This window comes from Ruditapes philippinarum, unplaced genomic scaffold (genome assembly GCF_026571515.1).
Source record: "Ruditapes philippinarum isolate M1 unplaced genomic scaffold, ASM2657151v2 ctg2309_1_1_1_1, whole genome shotgun sequence".
NCBI lineage: Eukaryota > Metazoa > Mollusca > Bivalvia > Venerida > Veneridae > Ruditapes > Ruditapes philippinarum.
Window position 1 is genome coordinate 21,059 of NW_026859830.1, and position 23,288 is coordinate 44,346.

Here is a 23,288-nt window from a genome sequence, read left to right on the forward strand (position 1 = left end):
CTGCATGTCAAAGACCTTAAATTTTGACATATTGAAATATGGCATTGACTTCTGCATTAACAAGAAATTATCATTATGACATATTGAAATATGGCATTGACTTCTGCATTAACAAGAAATTATCATTATGACATATTGAAATATGGCATTGACTTCTGCATTAACAAGAAATTATCATTATGACATATTGAAATATGGCATTGACTTCTGCATTAACAAGAAATTATCATTATGACATATTGAAATATGGCATTGACTTCTGCATTAACAAGAAATAATCATTATGACATATTGAAGTATGGCATTGACTTCTGCTTGACAAAAGCCTTAAAATTCAGACATGTTAAAATTGGCTGCTGCATGACCAAGACCTTGCAATTATAACATTAAATATGACATTGGCTTCTGCGTGACATTATCTTGTCAAGGGTGAACATTTTGTTCTATTATCTGGGGTGGGATGGCATTTGTATTTCATTATAAGGAACAAAGCTGTATTTCAGAAGGCATGTCAACTCAACTAAAACTTGTAATGGCTGTTGGCTAATATCAGTGGGCCTTAAAGTGATGTTACAATGTGACATAAACAGTTGTTACCCACTAACGTCAGGTTAAGCTGCTATGAATAACTTATGTAAAGTATAATAATCTGAACGGTTACATTCTTTTATAGATGGTAAATGGTTTTTCGAACCAGTCTGATGCTGAGATTAAAGGAAAGGTGATCACGAGGCTCCACAATATAACCGAGTTACAGAAGATTATACTGTCTTGTTTACCAGGTAACTATGCATTTATTTGATGTCGGTCTTTATACTAGTATATTATAGTTTACATGAAGGGTGTTGTAGCAGGAATCTTATGAGACAGCTTATGTCCACCGGCTTTGCTTAATTGGGAGTGTTGGATTAGTGATACCAGAGGTTGATTGTTTGATCCACAAGTGAGGTTTAATTTCTCCATGCCATTTTATCTAGGGCATTGAGTTAAATGGTCATTTGTCTTCTCTCTGCTATTTCTAGAAATAATGAGGGATAAGTAGTGGGTCACTTGCAGAGAAATTGGTTAACCTAGATTATCCAGATTGCTGGGGACTGAAAATTTACTTCGAATAATCAATGGGTTTAAGTAATTGAAATCTGAATAAAGTGACAGACGACAAGTATTCAACAAAAGTATCATTAACAACACACTTGTTTCTATTAATCAGTGGAGAAAAATAAATAAACAACGAAAGATGCGTAAATACAAAATTTTATTGGTACTGAAGACATAAAGACTTGCATTTTATTCCGCATCAGTCATCTTAAATTATAAACAGTCACAACATTGGACACGGTGCAGAATTTAAAGATACATATTCGCAATTAGGATTTCTTATTCATATACAAATACATGATATAACACATAACACTTATAATAATTTTCACCATCAAAGAAGATGGAGAAGTTATAAGCACCACAATCTTGATTGTTTAACCTACAATTAAGAATAAAATTGTTTATGTTGTGACCTATATACCTGGCTTCGTTTGGTAAGTTCTCAAAAGGCTTGATAAGAGTTCATTCTGGTTGTATGTTCACCAAAATTTGTTGCTGCAATTAACTGGAACCATTTTATCATGTCTGAACCTGGTGTTAACAAATCATTTACCTTAGTTAACAAAATGGCAATATTGCAATACAGCTGGAAATTCTACAGGCATTCCGTCCTTCATGTTAGAGACCTCAACCACTTGGTAAGAGAGAAACTTTTTCAGCAAAAATGAAAGTTGTACTGTTGCAGCAATAAATCTAAATTGTCACAAGTAAGGCCCAGAGCACTTTTTCGTAATCAGTACATAGTGAAATATATTAAAAAAATATTTTATTATACAAACATTAAGTTTATCTTATCTATACAAATTACTTTGAATTAGTTAATGTGTACATAAATGCTTAAGACAATAGATTTTCTTTCCTTTCCTGGTACAGAAACTCCCAACTTTAAGCCACCACTGGCTAATTTTGACTTGGATGAGGCAGTTACACCAGCTGTCAGTACCGGAACAAGTGGAAAAGGTGAAACAAAGAAAAAAGCCAAGAAAGGAAGGTAAACTCAACATTTTCCTTATGTTAATGTTTATTTGTATAGCTATAATAATTTACATCTACATGGCTGACTTGTTGTTATGTACGTCCTGTTTTGGTTTTAAAACTAACGTTTCCGTACTTTTTTGAAAAAAAGTTCATAATCTAAATGGTAAAATTTAGTATGAAACATTCATAGGTCTTGTCAGATTGCATAAATATTAAAAACTGCAGTCATTTTCAACAAAATTTGTCCTTCTCATATTATGTTTTTCTAAATATTGAATATTATCACTGTGTATTGAGTGAAAGAAAAAGCATTGAAACACAAGGCTATCTGAATTGTACAAGGGATGTAGCCCCAAAGTATAAATCAAATGCTGAGTGTTTTGATGTTCTTTCTCTTGTATCATAGGATAAAATGAAATGAAGTTTATGGTAAAAACTTGTGCTTAAAAATAGAATAACAAGCTTAAAACTGCTTGAGTTTTGACATTGAATATTTATGAACGCTGGATATCATAATGTAAATTTTCACAACTGTAGCTATACAACAAATGAGAAGGGCCGTCTGTCGCCGAGTGGTAAAGGTTGTTGACTTCAAACCACTTGCCCCTCACAGCTGTGGGTTCGAATCCCTACAGGGACTTTGGATTCTTTCATGTGAGGAAGCTATCCAGCTAGCTTACGGAACGTCGGTGGTTCTATTCAGGTTCCCGTTCGTGCTTGAAATAATGCACAGAAGGGCACCTGAGGTCTTCCTCCACCAGTAAAGCTGGAACGTTGCCATATGACCTATAATGTGTCGGTGTGACGTAAAACCCAATTAAAACAAACAAACACATGAGAATATCATGCTTATGCAATATTTTCATTATTCACACATGTATGATATTTAATGAGTAATCTTTGTCCAAAATGATTGTAGGAAAACTGTGGGTAAGAAAACCGACAAGCCATCTTCAGATAGTGATGACAATAGTAGAGATAGTTCACAGTTAAATAATACAACAATGGTAACTTAAACATTATAGTAGAGATAGATATTAGTTAAGTCATTCTGGTAAAAGAATTAATAGGTAACGTAATCTCTTTCTGAAATATGTTTGATATATAATATGCAAGAAAAGAATTAAAAACTGGCTGTCATCATAGATGGGAATATCTAGCTGGGAAACTGTTTAGTGGAATAATGGCAGAGCAGTGTTACTGTCATTAACAGTTAACTTCAAATACAAGCGGCATGGCCAAGTGGTTAACACGTCAGACTAGTAATCTAATGAGTGCTAGCCGCATGGGTTCAAACCCCGTCAGGGGCAAGCCGTTGTTTCCTTGAGCAAGAAACTTTACACTTATTGCTCAGTACTGGTTGGTTCCAGGAACGAATTTGAAAGTGTGTCTATAAGCTTAAAGCTTTCTTCACAATCATTCTAAAATAAATTCTGTATAAACCAAATACAAGCTAGATATTCCAGTCGTTACCCACAGACATCGTAAGATTCATATGTTATGACAGCTATGCTAGTAACTTTAGAGAAACGGTTAATAAAAGTTCTGTGGGGGTTTTTTACTTCTTTGATTTTTTGATGCCAAGACAAAAGCCATTGTAATAGATACAATGTTATTTTTGTTGTAGAACAACACACAGGCAGCAACTCAGGCAGCTGATGGTGGAGGCGGAAAAGATAGCAAACCATCTGTCTGTCTAGCATCTTACAAACCGTTCTTCAGGTAATCATTTTATAAACTTATTCTGAAAGCATCTTACAAATCTTTCCGTAGGTAACATTTTATGAACCTATTCTGAAACATTGAGAATACAGTCAATTGTACTTGTATAATACAGGTAAAAGATTCTTTTCAAAGCCAAATGTTAATAATTTAGTAGGTTTAAATAGGTACATTTTTTTGTAGTGGATCATAAACTACCCTTATTCTTGGCCTTCTGTTAGTGACTGTATCTAGTCTTGTAATTGATTATGATAAGAGATATTATTATATACAGCCGTCCGGCTCAATATGTAGAGCATTAGACTGAATCGGCAGGCCACTTTCGTTGTCATTGATCATGAAATCTATTCTATGGTCATTTACACCGTCCTCTGCTATGGTATGTACAGAAGTTATTAGTTCCTTGCGAAAGTGAAGGCAACTAATACTGGTAAACAACTTGACAGCCTGCCCAGGAACAATGCAGTGGTTGAACTTTGCTCTGATAAATGTGGCTTACTGCTGTGATTCAGAGTGAAAAACTACCAACACCACATTTATATATATGCAAATGACTTACTTGTCAATAATATGAATATTTTACTTTTCTATCATAGCCAATCCATCTAATGGTCCTGCCCATAAACAGTATGATTATATTTCTGTTTTCAGGGAGTTGGATATATCTGTGTTCACAATATTAAACACTGGATCTATTAAGCAAGCCATGCTCGACTCAGATATGAATACAAAGGTAGGTCCCCTGTATTGTTATGGCTTTTGTTACATGTAAGTGGCTGGCTTATTACATGTAATTGTTTCACACTACTAATGTTTTATGATACCTTGTTTTTAAAATTCACACTTATTTGAGAGCCTAGTAGGGGGTCACTGTCCAAGGCCCATAACTCTTACATGTATGGATTTTGACAGAATTATAACATGGAGTTAGATATTACTCTAGCATGGATTTTGACAGAATTATGTTTCATTTTTGAACATAGAAAATTCAATATTATCAAGGCTCTTGTTTTGCTATCAAGCACTGAGAATAGTCGAGCATACTGTCATACTGACAGTAATTGTTGACCAATCAAATATCTGAGATTTGAGTTAGAAAAATTCTTTATAAACTTACTTTTTTTTTTTTTAATAGATTGCAATGGCAACTCTTTTTTACAGGTGATATAAAGAAAAATTAGTCTTCAAAGTTATGTCTATCAGGAAGTTTAATTACTTTCAAATATTATAAAAACTATTTTGTTAATTATTATATGTACACAGGGTGTAAATGAGTTATCTCTAGAGATGGCCCAGGTCAACTTTCTGGTGGAAGATCTCTGCAGAAAACTGGAACATTCACTCCTAGCATCAGCTTCAAAAAGGAAGACTTTTTTCAAGGTAAAAATTTAGGTTAAGAATGCCTTATATCAGCTTGCTGAATTTGTGCAATAGTTTACTTTACTTGATCTTTGAATGATTAACTGCTTATTGAGATAGTTTAAAAAGATTTTAGTTCAAACTACTTGAAATATGTGGCTAACAGCTAAAAAAAATTCAGTCAAACTTTATGAAGTTGGAGACTGGCATGGTTGTATACTTATCTAAGGGCAGCCTGATTTGCTGATTATTATGTTCAAAGATTTAATACATATGTTGTATTTGACCCAAGTGGCCTGTACAGAGTATATGAAAACATGTTTTAAAAAATAAAAAAGAAATATTAAAGAACAGATTATTTTGTGATTTTGTGTTCAAGTCAATTGCATTTCCTTTTTTGCAAGTTGATAAAGAGATAATTTATGATTTTAATTCAGGTCAAAGCTGAGAAGAAGGTTGGATTCTCTAACTTGGATCAGTTAACTCCCCTAGAAGTTGCAACAAAAGTAGTCAAGTTGTTACCTGCCCTTTGCAATCATCTTGAAGGAGCTAGTGGTTTCTTTCAGGTAATACACTTGTCCTAAAATAGATTATTATCTGTAGCCTGCTTGTGACCATGCGACCAGGGCAGACCATTATCAGGCCACACAACAACGTCACCTGATCATGGTCTGCACTGTTCATTATTCAGTCAGTACATATTTTGAAATTGTCTCTACAATTGATGAATAGTATAGTCTAGATTATAAAATGGAAAATTTTGTCTAAGATATTTAATATGGTAAGGATTAAAGAATTAAAAATGACATAATAACAGAAAAAAGTTTTAAAGCTGCAGGCCTCCAGATGAGCCAAAATATTTCAAGAAATTAAAAATTGAGAAAAGTGTTCTATAATTTTAAGAAAGGTAAAAACACTCAAGATCCAAGTTATATTTTACATGTTATGTGTGGTTTAAGACTGATTTTGCATTATTTTATCGCCATATTTCTACTGTGTTACTAACGCAGTAAGGTCTGTGTTTGCATATGTTGACCACTTGTTTTGGTTATTTTCTTGGAGTGTAAGTTCCGATTGCAATATGTAAATTGCTTTATTTGTTCACCTCGAAATATTTTACTATTAAATTCTCTCCAAAATTTTCACGAAAATTAACATGAATATGGAGGTGTGCTTCTTTGATGTTGAAGAGGCAAAGTGGTAAAGCAATACAATTGGCAGACAATGTCTGAACTGTAGGAATAAGGAACTTTCCATTGCTACTAAAGAGAGGTTTTGAAAAAAAAAATTGTATTACAAAAAATCCAAAATAAGCAGTCAGCATTATAGAGACTTATCAGACTGCCTGGATGTTCAAAAACAGCTCGTCTTTGCTCTCTTAACTGACGCTTTGCTCTCTTTACTGACGCTTTGCTGTCTTTACTGATGCTTTGCTCTCTTTACTGATGCTTTGCTCTCTTTACCGATACTTTGCTCTTTACCAATGCTTTGCTCTCTTTACGGATGCTTTGCTTTCTACAAATGCTTTGCTCTCTTTACCGATGCTTTGTTCTCTTTACCGATGCTTTGCTCTCTTTACTGATGCTTTGCTCTTTACAGATGCTTTGCTTTCTACAGATGCTTTGCTCTCTTTACTGATGGTTTGCTCTCTTTACTGATGGTTTGCTCTCTTTACTGATGCTTTGCTCTCTTTACCGATGGTTTGCTCTCTTTACTGATGCTTTGCTCTCTTTACTGATGCTTTGCTCTCTTTACCGATGGTTTGCTCTCTTTACTGATGCTTTGCTCTCTTTACTGATGCTTTGCTCTCTTTACCGATGCTTTGCTCTCTTTACTGATGTTATAAGGAACGTTTTAAAAGTTAAGTTTGCTATTTAGACATTACTGGCAGACAATGATGGAATGATGGATGGTCCAGGGAGTCACAGTCCTCAGGCACAGATGTCAGCCATGTGTTTCCAACAGTTATTACAAGCTTTACTCTCTATTTTTTCATGGTATGTATAAAGTTTTTATGTATAAAGTTCTTTTATTTTGTCCCCACTACTTGGGGTCTTTTTTGGAAGGCATAGATTTGCCATTGTCTGTCCTGCTGTCCATCAATAGACTGACACAACAGAGGAAAGTTGGGGCATCATTGTTACCTATAGACACATTTAGAGTTCACCCTAACCCTGCTAAATTTGTTGTTATAGATTTATTATATGCTAGCCTCATTTTCAGGAATGGATTTCAGATGGTAGAGAATCGTGACTTACTGAAGGAAGGTCTTGGTGTACTTGTTCAGAGAATTAAAACAGCAGGTCACTCACAGATGTCTCTAAAAGATCTTGTCAAGTATGTATTTATATACAGTTTTTGCTATATTAAATATGCAATATTGTCAAGAATGTATTTATATGCTGTGTGATAAATTATATAAGTAATTAGAGATATTAAGACTCTCTGCTGATTTGTTTAATGAATTTTCTTTGTAGCAGTCTCTTGGTAGCTTGAAGGGACTACACTGAGGATTTATAACATAAAAGACCACAGCTATTTTTTCAAGACTCTCTAATAAGACATGGATCTGGACCAATAATTTGTATACACAATTACAGGTCATTTGCTCACTCCATTTCCAAGGGATATTTAATTTTATTATGCAAATTTACCCCAAGATGAAAAGTGTTTACAAAATAGTTGATTTACAATTTCATACTGATTATATTTTCATAATTAGGCCAACATTTTTTTATAAAATGTTTTACGGGACCGCCGACCGTATTTTTAGAGAAAATCAAATAAAAATAAAAGTTCATTTAAGAAATTTTATTTTCATTTTGTCCGCCGACCTCTCTTACCCACTTCTGTCAAAATTAAAAGTTACTCGGTATGGTACACGTTTTTCACTTAAGTTGATAACGATACTTAACGGTAGAACCTCGGAACTTGCTTAAAACAACTGACAAAAGTTAGGCCCTTTGATGTTTACAAGAATGTTACAAAAGGCGTAACAAAAGGGAAGGGCAATAACTTTACAAGCTTGTAATAAATTTACCCGTGTGAATATCACGCGACACCGGGTCACGGAAGTTCAATACAACTATGGCAATTTGAGTAATAGATATTAGAGCATTTAATCAAACATGATAGCCTGTAAAGCTGTTAAAAAGCACGACTGGTAATTAACATCCATTGCATAAGTTGATTTGAATTACCTTCACTCTCAGAACAGTTGTAAAAAATTAAATGGGCACGGTCTCAAAGCCGTTGATTGACTTTGGTGCCAAAATGAAATATTACTCGATTTACCACGAGAAGACCATGAGAATACTTCCACACATTAAAATTTAGACTCGTGTATAGATTTTATAAACAAATATAAGTTAAATTTACTTAGACAGATTGAGAAAAATTAGTTACAAATGAGATCTACTTACATTGAAGATTTATTGTAAGTAAATTGATAGTGAAAACTTTTTATTATGAATCTTTGAAAACAAAAATACGAAAATAATAAATTCCTGAAATTTGTTTGATGGACATATTTTTGTTGTTGTCTTGTAGACAAGGCTTGTTTATAATTGAACACAGTCATTTTTAACATTTATTAAGTCAATATTAGTATCATGACAGGTAGTAGTAAGTATTTTTTAGGGCTGGATCAATATACCGGTAAATGGGTATTTATCGATTTTCCGTTTTTCAATACGGTACGGTTATCGGGTTTTAGCTATACCGATATAAAGGAAGACAACCTTAAAAAAAAAAGCTGTAACTTATAAACATGATGGCTTTACATTAAAACTATCGTCTTTAAATTGTCCGCACGAAAATCAAAAGTGTGGAATTTTCTCTAAAGTAAATGTTAAGAAGGCCCTCAGCAATATTTGAAAGGCTGCATTGATTAGTTCAGGTGGAACAACGAATGTGTCAATACACAAAATGACGGATAAATCCGTGACAAAATTTATCCGGCCATTCAATCTCCTATGTCTAACACTGGTAAAAATACTTTCAGGTCGGCAGTAGTTTGTATTAGACCAAACATTTACTTGTAATTTAATGAAACACATATTGTAAACACATAAATCCTACAAATTTATTGATTTTCCAAGATGTAGTTTGCTAACTAAATAAATGTGACTGCGCGAAGACGTAGCTAAACACGGTTTCCCGGTACGTTACGGATTACGACACCACAACATCATATCATGATATTTATATTTTTATTGTAATTCTACCGTTTAAGATAGAAAAAACATGATTTGTTAGAAAATGTTCAATGTTCCAATACTTTCTCAGCGTATATATTTCAAATTCTACAAAAATTTGATTTTATTATAAAGATCTTATAATTTAGAACAGTTGACTTGTAGACAGTACTACGCTCCTGTCATAATAAATAGTGATGTTTTAATTATTTTCTGCGTTAACTTTTCCTAGTATTTACATAATTATATTTTTGCATTGAATTATTTCTCTACAAAGCTTTTTTTTTTTCAAAATAATTGTTTTCTCTAAAAAAGGGGCCATCATGTCATTTTCAAAATATTATCTTAAATGTACTAATTAAGGTACCTATGCACCTGCTCTGTATTATATATCATCATTAACAAAGTCAAAATCTAAAACAGATATAAGAAAGATTCAATAATATTTCACCAGGGCATCTATGAAATGTAAATAGTACTTTTAATAAGTACATCCTAACAATGAAGCATCATTGTACTGTATCGTCAATACGTATTGTGTATTGTTGGTCTGTATCGCAATACGTATCGTATCGGAAATTTCTGATCAATACCCAGCCCTAGTATTTTTAGAAGTTTTTTACTAGATCAATATTGAGAAAATTGGTCTTTTTTCAATGTAAGATTATGAGCATAAGTCCTCTTTGACATTTCTGTAAAAATTGCCTATAATAAATTCTCAGCAGAAAACTCTGATTATGTAACAATGTATGCCATTTGATTTTCTATTTACTCTCAATTGCATTCATTTTACTAATTATTCGAAATACGAATAATTTTCAGAAATTGCAATTTTTTGCACATACAGAACTTACTCTCTTAAAGATAATTTGAAGTTGTTGATTCAAATTACCTTGTGAAACTGACATTGTACATTATTATGTTTGTACCTATGTGAATGAATCACACTCCCTGTGTGGTGTTGTGGATTAGAATCTTGTCAGGAAGTTAATTTGGATTCCCGTGAAATCAGTACGCTAATAATAGGTTGGTGGTTCTACCTGGTTGCAAGCTTGTGTCAGTAAAGCTTGAGAGTGGCAATACAACCTTGTTTGGATACTCTTGAAATGAAGGGACTAAACAATGAATTTGGAGTTGTGTGGCATGTTTGCCCTAAATGTGAAAAGACAAAACTAATAGAAACTAGATCAGCATTAAATAGCTACTAAAACAAAAGCAAAGTGACTTAAAACATTTTTTTTTCAATTATTTTGTTTAAAATTATGTCAAAAATACTTCAAAAGTATAAAATCATTGATTTTATGAACAAAAAATCTGTTTTTGGAGTGTTAAAAAAAATGTTTGAAAATAAATTTTTTTAACCTCTTTTATCATTTTATTTTTATTTTGTGGTCGACTGATAAAAAAATTGAATTTTATTTTTATTTTTATTTATCCCCCCGACCCAATTTTTTTAAAAAATGTCCCGTAAAACATTTAATAAAAAAATGTTGGCCTTATTACCTATTGTATACTTTTCAATTTTAAGTGCACAAGTTGATTTATGAAACAGGCTAAAAAAAAACAATTGTAAGGGTTCCTTTAAGGGATTTCAGTATAAAAATTCAAAAAAAAACCCAGTGCAACCTCTTCAGAACAACACTCTTTTGGAGACATAGAATTTTGTTATTGTTGAGTGGGAGGTGTTGCTCAAGAGACATAAAATTTACTGTGCATTATTACTTTGGGAAAAACAAGATATTACCATTGTAAACAGGTTATTTCTCTGAGAGGGTTGCTGTGCAGAGGTTACATTGTATTTAGATCATAAATAAACATAATATCACAGTAGTGTTAGTAAATTCAGCCTAATTGTGTTATTTTGCTCTCTTTCTTTTTAAGGACAGCAGTAAAGTATATATCTAACTTTGCGAACACAGTACCTGATATTGGTACTGCAGTAACATTGCTCAAAGTTCTTACCTCCCTTTGTGAGAAATCAGAAGACAGGCAACTTACAAGGAAACTTGGTAAATATTTGTAAATTTAACTCTTTCACTGCTTAAAGTAATCAAATCTTGCTCTGCTTTAAATTTGGAACATACTGTTGCTTATATAAGGGATTTTCATATGAAAATAATAAAGTTTAACTGCCAAGAATGTTAAATTTTGATAAATAAGACATCAAGGAGGAAATTTTCTTTAAAATTGACATTAATGAATATTTTGTGAATTATTTTAGTACCAATATCTGAAGAATTTCTCAAGAGAGAATGGATAGGTCATGATGGACAGAGAGAAAAGGGCAGCAAATTTAATGAGCACCTACAGATTATTATAAAGTAAGTCTGTTAATATTATTACTCTAGGACTTTCATAGATAACAACATTAAATTTACAAAATCTATAAACCTAGCAAATATAAACCATTTTTTTTAATTGAGCCAATTTGCCATAACTAAAATTTAAGCCAATATACCTTACCCACAAATGTTAGACAATGTGTTATACCCATTATAGAAATACAATATGTTAACCCCATGAAATTAAACCAATATTTCATACTCATAGAAATAAGTCAATATATCGATCTCATAAAAAAAGCTAATATGTCATTCCCATCATATCAAGCCAATATGTCAAAAGGACACCAGTCAGTATGCCAAAATAAATAAAGTAAGCCAGTATGCTGTACCCGTAATAGTAAGCCAATATTTTAAAGCAACAAAAGTAAGTCAATACATTTTTGTCAAATCCATAAGAATAAGCCAGTCTGCCAAACCTATAAAAGTAAGCCAAGATGTTAAATTCATAAAAGTATTCCAATATGTCAGTCCTGTAAAAGAATACCAAATAATTTTGCAAACTCATATTAATACATTGTGCTTTGAAGTGGAATGAGTTAGAGAGGTACCTTTACCTATAAAAGAAAGCTTTATTTTAAATACTAGAGTAATTTCCATGATTGAAATATTTGAAATATACCATGGAGCTAAATATAAGATGGAGAAGAGACTGTGATGTCACACAGTTAAAATCAGTATCAGCGGAATTGTGTTCCCGCAAGTTACCATGTCGCAAGATTTTGCGATATTTGATGCATCCTGGGTAAAAGTAGCCAAAATACTGCCATATTGATTCCCGGAGGTACATCAACAAAAAAAAGACTAAACATTTTTTACTTATATAAGAAGCAATAGTTATTTATTCTAAAACGTACAAAACACATTTTCCACACACACATTTCTCCGATGAAAATCCATGTCGGCAATGTAGGCAATAATTCACGGATATCGCCGAAGTTTAACGATAGTGTGAAAATCAGAAACTAGCGGGGTAGTCCGATTATCACTGAAGCGGGTGAATAGTCATGTTCTGTTTTATATTGCCTGAAAATTTAAAATTGTTTTTAGATATAATTGTTATCTAGATATCAATGGCTACTCAGTTTTTAAGATTAACATGTACTGTCAGATCATTATATTATTCAGGTCATATGTTGTACATTCTGAAGATCCTCTGAAAGCTGTTGAAGTTATAGCATCTAAAGCTATACCAGAACTGTTGGAAACTGATAAAAATGGCTGCTCAGCAACATATCCAACTATGAACAGGTTTGACAATAACTCTTCTTACCTTATTTGAGCCGCGTCACAGCAAAACCAACATAGTGCGTTTGCGACCAGAATAGATCCAGACCAGCCTTTGCATCAGCACAGTCTGATCAGGATCCATGCTCACTTACCAACTCTATAACAAGTAGAGAAACTGATAGGGAACAGCATGGATCCTGATCAGACTGCACAAACACACTATGTTGGTTTTGTCGTGACATGGCTCATTTATACATTGGTTTATTACTTACTGGTAGCAAATGGACCTCAGTGGCTAAGTGGTTATGGTGGCTGACTACATGCAACTTGCCTTTTACTGCTGTGGGTTTAATCCTGCTAGAGAAATTTGGGTACTTACATGTTAGGCTGCTTTCCAGCTCGCTTACAAAAGACTTGTGGTTCTACGTAAGTGCTCACTTGTGCTGGAATTAATGCATGGAGGGGCATGTGAGGTTTTCCTGCACCAGTAAAGTTTGAAAGTGGCAGTAAACAAATACACTGTATGCGAATTAAATACATGCGAGTTTTTTTTTATACCCCCGCTCAACAAAGTTGTAAGGGGGGTATACTGGAATCAGCTTGTCCGGCCGTCCGGCTGTCCGTCGGTTTTTTCTTGTCCGCCCAATAACTTAAGATTCCTTTGACCCTTAGTCTTCATATTTGGCATGGAGGTTAGTCATGATTAGTAGTTTACCCCTATTGATTTTGAGGTCACTAGGTCAAAGGTCAAGGTCACAGGGGCCTTGACTTCAAAAAGCTTGTCCGCCCAATAACTTAAGATTCCTTTGACCTACAGTCTTCATATTTGGCATGGAGGTTAGTAATGATTAGTAGATGACCCCTATTGATTTTGAGGTCACTAGGTCAAAGGTCAAGGTCACAGGGGCCTTGACTTCAAAAAGCTTGTCCGCCCAATAACTTAAGATTCCTTTGACCTACAGTCTTCATATTTGGCATGGAGGTTAGTCATGATTAGTAGATGACCCCTATTGATTTTGAGGTCACCAGGTAAAAGGTCAAGGTCACAGGGGCCTTGACTTCAAAAAGCTTGTCCGCCCAATAACTTAAGATTCCTTTGACCTACAGTCGTCATATTTGGCATGGAGGTTAGTCATGATTAGTAGATGACCCCTATTGATTTTGAGGTCACCAGGTCAAAGGTCAAGGTCACAGGGGCCTTGACTTCAAAAAGCTTGTCCGCCCAATAACTTAAGATTCCTTTGACCCATAGTCTTCATATTTGGCATGGAGGTTAGTCATGATTAGTAGATGACCCCTATTGATTTTGAGGTCACCAGGTCAAAGGTCAAGGTCACAGGGACTTTGACTTCAAAAAGTTTGTCTGCCCAATAACTTTAGATTCCTTTAACCCACAGTCTTCATATTTGGCATGGATGTTGATCATGATTAGTAGATGACCCCTTATGATTTTGAGGTCACTGGATCAAAGGTCAAGGTCATAGGTACTTTGACTTCAAAAAGTTTGTCCACCCATTAACTTAAGATTCCTTTGACCCACAGTCTTCATATTTGGTATGGATGTTGATCATGACTATAAGGTGACCCCTATTGATTTTGAAGTCACTGGGTCAAAGGTCAAGGTCACAGGGACCTTGACAAAAAAAAAGTTTTCTTCTCAATTGCTAAAGAATGTCCTGTCCGCAATGTATTGACATTTTCACATTTGAAGCATGTAGAATACATAACTTAGCAATGCACTGGCTTAGTAACCTCAGATTTGGCAGGGAGGTTGTCCTTGAGCTCTAAATGGCCACTGTTGATTCTGACAAAGTGGTATGCGGGGGTATTCACGCCATGATAGTGGCAGTTCTAGTTTCTCCAATTTCTTATTGATTGTTGTGCCTTGGCTTTGTATGACCTTGGTGAAACATGCGAGTTGTGTAAACGTTTCTTATTTTTACCTTACCCTACTAAATTTCTAATATGGACTTTTCCTATTTTAAATCTGGAAGAGTCCATTTTCAGTGAAGGAATTATTAAATACCAACATATTACAAATAAGAAGCTAACAATGTAGAGCAATGTTTTATGGTTTAGCTTGATGCTACTGGTTGCATATACAAGGTATTGTTGTTGCAAGAATTTAATGCAATAACACTTTATCTAAAAGATTTTTGATAGATTTACACTTACATATAATTACAAATGAATTGATCATTTTCAAACTCAAAACTGGATAAGTCCATGATGCAATAACATTATAAAAGCAATGTCTATTTTCATCAAAATATGTCAGTCAGGTAATAAATCAAAGCACAGAAGGCGCTGAATTCGTTTGGATCTCAGAATGTAAGAAAGGTACAGGTTGTGAGATTATATGTATAGTGCCACCAATGCTTTCCAGCGTTTTCATTGTAGTAAATTGGCTATAAGACTAATTGCAACACTGATATTCAATCCAATGTTTATTTGACTTAAACAATTTGAAAAAAAAAATGACTTGCCTTTACTGGGATTTGAACTCCAGACCTCTCGCTTCCTAAGCGAGCGCGAAAACCCTTCAGCCACGGTGAATTTATATGTGAACGGCCTAAAGAAAACCATATTATTCTAAATTAGGGCTTGTAACGACTTTAACTGTTGTTTAACACAGATGTAAATAATCCTGGAGCTTACTATAAGCATGTATATTTATAAAGAATCAAAGGGCTGCAAGTTCTGTGGTATTTTCTGATCTTTGCAATCTAAATCGTACTGTATGTCTGTATGTATTTTCCTGTATAAGTTTATTTTTAGCTCACCTGTCACAAAGTGACAGGGTGAGCTTTTGTGATCGCTTTTCGTCCGGCGTCCGTCCGTCGTCCATCCGGCGTCCGTCCGTAAACTTTTGCTTTAAATGACATCTCCTCATAAACCACTGAGCCAATTTCATCCAAACTTCACAGGAATGTTCCTTTGGTGGTCACCTTTAAAAATTGTTCAAAGAATTTAATTCCATGCAGAACTCTGGTTGCCATGGCAACCGAAAGAAAAATCTTTAAATATCTTCTTTTAAACAACCCCAAGAGCTAGAGCTTAGATATTTGGCATGAAACAGCTTCTAGTGAGTGTCTACCAAGTTTGTTCAAATAAAAGCCCTGGGGTCAAAATTGGCCCCGCCCCAGGGGGTCATTGATTTTCCCTATATGCATATAGTAAAAACTTAAAAAATCTTCTTTTAAAGAACCCAAAGAGCTAGAGCTAAGATATTTGGCATGAAACATCTTCTAGTGAGTGTCTACCAAGTTTGTTCAAATAAAAGCCCTGGGGTCAAAATTGGCCCCGCCCCGGGGGTCATTGATTTTCCCTATATGCATATAGTAAAAACTTAAAAAATCTTCTTTTAAAGAACCCAAAGAGCTAGAGCTAAGATATTAAGCATGAAACATCTTCTAGTGAGTGTCTACCAAGTTTGTTCAAATAAAAGCCCTGTGGTCAAAATTGGCCCACCCCGGGGGGTCATTGATTTTCCCTATATGCATATAGTAAAAACTTAAAAAATCTTCTTTTAAAGAACCATAAGAGCTAGAGCTTAGATATTTGGCATGAAACATCTTCTAGTGAATGTCTACCAAGTTTGTTCAAATAAAAGCCCTGGGGTCAAAATTGACCCCGCCCCAGGGGGTCATAGATTTTCCCTATATGCATATAGTAAAAACTTAAAAAATCTTCTTTTAAAGAACCCAAAGAGCTAGAGCTAAGATATTTAGCATGAAACATCTTCTAATAAGTGTCTACCAAGTTTGTTCAAATAAAAGCCCTTGGGTCAAAATTGGCCCCACCCCAGGGGGTCATTGATTTTCCCTACATGCATATAGTAAAAACTTAAAAAATCTTCTTTTAAAGAACTCAAAGAGCTAGAGCTAAGATATTTAGCATGAAACATGTTCTAATGGGTGTCTACCAAGTATGTTCAAATAAAAGCCCTGGGGTCAAAACTGGCCCCGCCCGGGTGGGGGGGGGGTCATTGATTTTCCTTATATGTGTATAGCAAAAACTAAAAAAATCTTCTTTGAAAAAACCCAAATAGCTAGAGTTTAGATATTAAGCATGAAACATCTTTAAGTAAATATCTACAAAGTTTGTTCAAATAAAAGCCCGGGGTCAAAACTGGCGCTGCCCCAGGGGTGTCATTGTTTTTAACTATATGTGTATAGTAAAAACTTTAAAAATCTTCTTTTAAAAAACCCAATGAGCTAGAAATTAGATGTTTAGCATGAAACATCTTCTTATGGGTGTCTACCAAGTCTGTTCAAATAAACAAATAAAAGCCCTTGGGTAAAAATTGGCCCGGGGGTGGGGGGGCCTATATACAGGTGAGCGACCTCAGGGCCATCATGGCCCTCTTGTTATGTATTATAATTCATTTTGCAAGGCACCAGAGTTTGATACATACGGAAGTCTGCATAACTAGAGATGCATAAAAAATCATTTTATGTTCATTTTTTACGACAGCCACACTTTATCCTTGCATATCATGGCTACTTCCTTAACAAAGACACTTAAAAAATAATTAAAAAAAAAAAGTTTCCTTGACTGGGATTCGAACTCCAGACCTCTCACTCACAAAGCGAGCGCGTTACCCCTGCACCACGAAGAAGTTATACAAACAATGTCTGAATAACATCAACAAGTAATGATCAAGTAATTCTAAATTTAGAACTTCTATTGCATTTCGGGTTTGTAATCCTTATTAATTTTGAGGTATTTTGTTCAGGATAAACCTGTTGTTTAAAATTGTCAAAGTAAATAATTAAGCGAAAATCTTCTCGCCCAAACAGACCGACATGTAGAATCTATATACTCCACTACTCAGTTTGTGTAGTATTCGGTAATCGACATCGCTAAAAATAGTATTTTCATTGATAAAATCATATTCATCCGCGTAATTTGTGATTTTGCATTTATTGACAATTCTATAAGCCAACGCTATTTTTAAACTTTGAATGAGTTGTAATTTGTTGGATACTTGTAACAAAATAAAAATATTTCTTTCTTTTAAATCGCTAGTTTTAAGCTGTTTTGAGAACTACTTGTTGTTAGGTTTGTCGTAAACTTCTGTGTCAGAGATTAAATGTCCGCTTTGTATTTACTTATTTTCGATCAGAAAATACAATAAAACAATATTAGAAATCTTCGACCATTCGGGAATTATTATTAAAATTAATGCGACGGTCTTTGACCATCTTTACGCAGTGATCTCCCCTGATTTTTTCGGCGTTAGTGTACATATAAAGGGAAGTAACTGCTTCAAAAAAGTAGACTACTTTCGGCATTTGCAATTAACAGCATTAGACTCTGAAATTTCGCTACCATTATTTGTTTGGTCTGACGACCCAAACAAATAAAAAACTGAATATGTTATAAAAGTATATTTGTTTGTTATTTCAGATCCTCGTACACAGTGTATTATCGTGTTTTGTACAGTGAACTTATAGAAGCTGTGAAAGGTATACCACCAGTCAAACAATCAGATCTGATTGATGTAAGACACTTTATATCATTTCACTTGAAACAGATGACCTGTACATTAAAACTTTTGTGGTAAAAATAGAAAAAATACGTGTTTTAAAAAAAATTTACCTATATACATGGAGATCCTATAGTAACAGTAATTTAGGCAATACTATTTTAGTGAAATTTTGATTTCTTAATTTTGAAATATTTTTATGTGGTTCTTTTTGGGTTTTTACTCACTGCTCACATGAATGTCTAATTAAAGTACAGTCCAACCCCGTTTATTCGAAGTGCCAGGGACTGAATATTTACTTCGAATAATCGATGGGTTCGAATAATCGAAATCGGAATATTGTGATAGACGAAAACTACTCCACTTTGACCAATCATAGCAAAACTACCGTTTACAACACTTACTTCCTGCAATCAATTGAGAAAAATAAATATTAAAGAAAAGATGCGTAAAAATTATTGTATTGGCATTGAAGACATAAATACTTGCATTTTATTCTACATTATGTATCGTTTCGCGCAAAGCCTTGATAATGGCCGTGTTGTCACTACGGTATTTACAGCTAAACTCTGGTATTTTCGATTAGGATAAAGGCTCTTATGTAGCGTAACAATTAATGAAATAAAAATGTTTTGGATGTTTTGACAAATTCACATATACGGTATGTATGAAAATTATTACTGTCATCCTCAAGCAATAAAAATCGGACACGGTGCATAGCTTTTCATTTTCGGTAATTAAATTGATTAAAAAAACACGCAAATAGTTATTATCATGATTGTCTAAACACACGCATGACTGTTGATATTTTTCACAAGTCGACCGTCAGCAAGTGAATCTGCGCCAATTAGTCTGGCTTCGAATAATAATTAGGCTAGCTTCGAATAATAGGTGTGAAATTCTTTCATAATTGTATAATCGGGACCGAAATTTTACTTCGAAAAATAGGAGGTATTAGGATAATGCATTTCGAATAATACGCTCGTATTTATATTGTTTTATATAGAGATAAAAACGGGACCGCCAATCTACTTCGGATAATGCCGGGTATTCGAATAAAGGGTGGTCGAATAACCGTGGTCGGACTGTATATACATCATAGTGGGGATACCTGTGGCAGAGTAGTTACGGTTCTTGACTTCAAACCACTTGCCCCTCACTGCTGTGGGTTCCAATCCCGACAGGGATTTTGGATTCTTTCATGTGTGGAAGCTATCCAGTTAGCTTAAGGAACATTGGTGATTCTACTCAGGTACCTGTTCCTGCCTGAAATAATGTACCTGAGGTCTTCCTCCATTAGTAAAGCTGGAATGTCGCCAAATGGCATATACTGTGTTGGTGCAAAGTAAAACCCAGTCAAACAAACAAACATTATACACCATAGTATTAACCCTAATACTGCTTTATTATAAGATGCTAAATTAATGGAGGGTGAGGACTTGAACCCCTCCCCTCCCTGGACACATGGTAGAAGTCTGATTAAATTCCCCATGTAGTTAATTTTAAAATCAATTTGAAATCTCACACACAAGTCATGATATTATTCAATGGAATCCCTTTGGTCTTAAAGAGTATAATCCTTAATTGGTAAATTATCATTAGGTGACAGCATAATCTCTTGAAGAAACAGTACTTTTAGGGAGTATTTTTACAAAGGAAGAGTTAAATCAAGATTGAATCTTTCCTTGTACTGTAAATATTTAATGGACTTGTCCAACTTTCATACTTGGAACCGTTCATTATCAATTTTTTTATTATTTTGAGATGGAAAATTTTAAGTTGGTTAGCCAACAGAATAGAAGCTGGCCAAATATGTATGTGAAGGTCAGCCTGTTTTTATAATGGTGGCAAAGGTTGTTCATTTTTGATGACATCAATGATAAAGTATTATAAGATTTCTAATTTTGATGATTGAACTATAAATTTTACATAAGCTATTTGGTTAAGGTAAATGTCTTCAAAGTACTGGCTCCTTCATTATGGTGAGTTTGACTTCACATTATTTTATGTGAAGAAGATATCCAGCTAGCTTACAGAATTTCTGATGTATAACGTAAGTGACACCTTATTACCTGAAATAAAGCTGGGAGAAAAAAATATATAAATACTTTACTCCATAAATGTGTACTCAGTATATTATGTAAATCTGTTGAATGATATATATTTTACAGACATGGATTGACAGGCTATTGCAGTGGAATGTAGGAGTCAGAATATTCCATATTCTAGTCAATCTTGTGAAGGTGATATTTGTATTTTATTACATTAGCCTATTTAAAGGGCTTAATATAAAATAATATTTGTCGGCGGCTTGTGACACAGTTATGCCAAAAAATCCTTGCCTGCTCTCCACTGTGGGTTAAAAACCTTCTAGGGACTGAATTCTGTCATGTGATGAAAGTTTTCCAGCAGGTTTATGGAACTTCAGTGGTTCTACTCAGGTGCTTGATGATGCCTGAAATAATGCATGTAGGGGCACCTAAGGTCATCCTCCCAGATTGCTATAGAAAGTTTATCTTAACACATTAACAAAACATTCTCGTAGAAACTTTGTTGAAATGTATATGAGCCGCGTCACTACAAAACCAACATAATGGGTTTGCGACCAGCATGGATCCAGACCAGCCTGCGCATCCCACAGTCTTGTCAGGATCCATGCTGTTCGCTTACAAACCCTATAACAAGTAGAGAAACTGATAGCGAACAGCATGGATCCTGAACAGACTGCGTGGATGCGCAGGCTGGTCTGGATCAATGCTGGTCGCAAACGCATTATGTTGGTTTTGTCGTGACGCGGCTAATATAATTGTCTTTCAGAACCAATAATGTTTTGAATTTCAGTAAAGAATGCATATGATTTTTTGACAGAGGAAAAATAATACAGTCTAAAAAACAATAATTTAAAGGTTTTAATGGTTTCAGGTTCTAGTCTAATCATCGGTGACATTTAACATATAGTTACAAAACATAATATTTTCATTACATATGGTATGATCATTCTCCATATTGTTCCTTTTAATTGTTTTGTATGAACAAAATTTCATTTACTCTAGTCTATCCAATGCAAAGCAGGACAGGTAAAATTTTGGCAGTGTTAGTATTAAGTTGGCAATTCTGATAAGAGTGATATGTTATATTTCAGACATTTGATGGAAGAGGGAATTTGGGAACATGTATAAAGGTAAGATATCAGCTATCAGTTATCAGAACTTGTTGGTGGTGCAGTACACACAGGTCAACATGTACTTAGAGCCATGGCAAAAATACTGGTTTCTTAAATGCACTCTTTGAGAAAAGCCATTTCAAAAAGACTGGCTTGTGAATTTAATGTTTAAAGTAAAGCCTTGGCAAAGCAGCTTGCATCTGAAGTGAACCTTTTGAGTAAAACCGATGCAAAATGACTGGCATCTTTCGTGAACCCTTTGAATATAGCCATGGCAAAATGACTGGCATGTGTAGTGTATCCTTGGAATAAAGCCATTGCAAAATGACTGGCATGTGTAGTGAATCCTTGGAATATAGCCATGGCAAAATGACTGACTTGGTTTCTTAATTGAACCCTTTGAAAGAGCCATGGCATAGCAACTTGGTCCTGATTTAAACCATGGCAAAATGGCTAGCTTCTGAACTGCGCCCTTTCATCATAAGAGTTCTAAGTCACCAGGATAGTCACATCATCATATACATCTATGAATTCTGACTAGATTCTATAGTGCTGGAGGCTTAATTTGGCTCTTTTGATTTTATTATACCTCAAAGTAACAATGGATTGTTACAAATTTAAACAGGACAAGTCTGGAGTTAATTTGAAAACATTTGATTTAGCATCTTTATTAGTTACATTTAACATTTCCAAATTTTGATTATTCTTTTTTCTTGTATTCTGACCAGGTGTTTTACAGTAGACTGATTATTTTAATATCAAAAAGCTTCATGTAATTTTGATACAGACCCCATAAATTTGTGTTTCATTTTTCAGTATGGTAGATTTTTTGTTGAAGCTTTCCTAAGACTAGGAATGCCATTGTTAGACATGATGTTTAAAAGTCACAGACAGGATATATTGGGACTGTTGAAAAACTTGCAACAAAGTACACGAGCACTACATCACTTGTGTGGACATTCTAAGGTAAATCCTCCATTTACTGGAATAAATGAATGATTATACAGTGCCATCCATAAATACCTTTCCACCTCTTGTAATTTACTGAATGGACAATTTACAAAGATTTTATACATTTCTGAGATAAGTTTTTACACCAGTTGAGTGTAATTGCCTGTAAACTTTATGAAGCACTATTATTTAAGGTCAATTAAAGAATTAACAGGAAATTTATTCACATTTTCATATATTAACGGAAATCCCAATATTTCCAAAAATGTTTACATAGGTTATCCTTTATCTAAACATAATTGTATGCATCTCTGTAAATGAAAGATGGACATGTCCATTTATGATAGTTAACTTGATAAAGGTAAAATTTTAGAGGCTGTGAAAGGCTTAATATTGTCACTATTTGGAAGGTACTTTGTTCTGACTAAAAATTTCTATAGTCTGGATACCCCTCAGGAGTCACATAGGTCATAGGTGTTCTAGCCCTGTACTGTGTGGATACATTGAGCATTAAGTCAATAAACATTTGAGCCGCGTATTGACAAAACCAACATAATGCATTTGCGACCAGCATGGATTCAGACCAGCCTGCGCAACCTTGCAGTCTGATCAGGATCCATGCTGTTCGCTTACCAACTCTTTTACAAATAGAGAAACTGATAGCGAACAACATGGATCCTGATCAGACTGCGCGGATGCACAGGCTGGTCTGGATCCATGCTGGATGCAAACCCATTATGTTGGTTTTGTCGTGA

The 23,288-nt window shown here is 34.3% G+C and overlaps 1 protein-coding gene across 1 annotated transcript in view; it reads left to right on the forward strand.

Annotated features, from left to right (window-relative positions):
- The window catches only part of LOC132758049 (Fanconi anemia group D2 protein-like), a gene marked incomplete at its 5' end in the record, with an annotated part of 47,306 nt that overhangs the window by 20,841 nt on the left and 3,177 nt on the right, over nt 1–23,288 (forward strand). Inside the window, 16 exon segments of the mRNA XM_060749565.1 lie at nt 674–782; nt 1,975–2,092; nt 2,999–3,086; nt 3,707–3,801; nt 4,453–4,534; nt 5,065–5,181; nt 5,598–5,726; nt 7,039–7,157; nt 7,384–7,497; nt 11,238–11,365; nt 11,578–11,677; nt 12,827–12,949; nt 18,341–18,434; nt 20,591–20,662; nt 21,562–21,600; nt 22,399–22,548. Coding sequence (XP_060605548.1) covers nt 674–782; nt 1,975–2,092; nt 2,999–3,086; nt 3,707–3,801; nt 4,453–4,534; nt 5,065–5,181; nt 5,598–5,726; nt 7,039–7,157; nt 7,384–7,497; nt 11,238–11,365; nt 11,578–11,677; nt 12,827–12,949; nt 18,341–18,434; nt 20,591–20,662; nt 21,562–21,600; nt 22,399–22,548 — 1,677 coding nt within the window.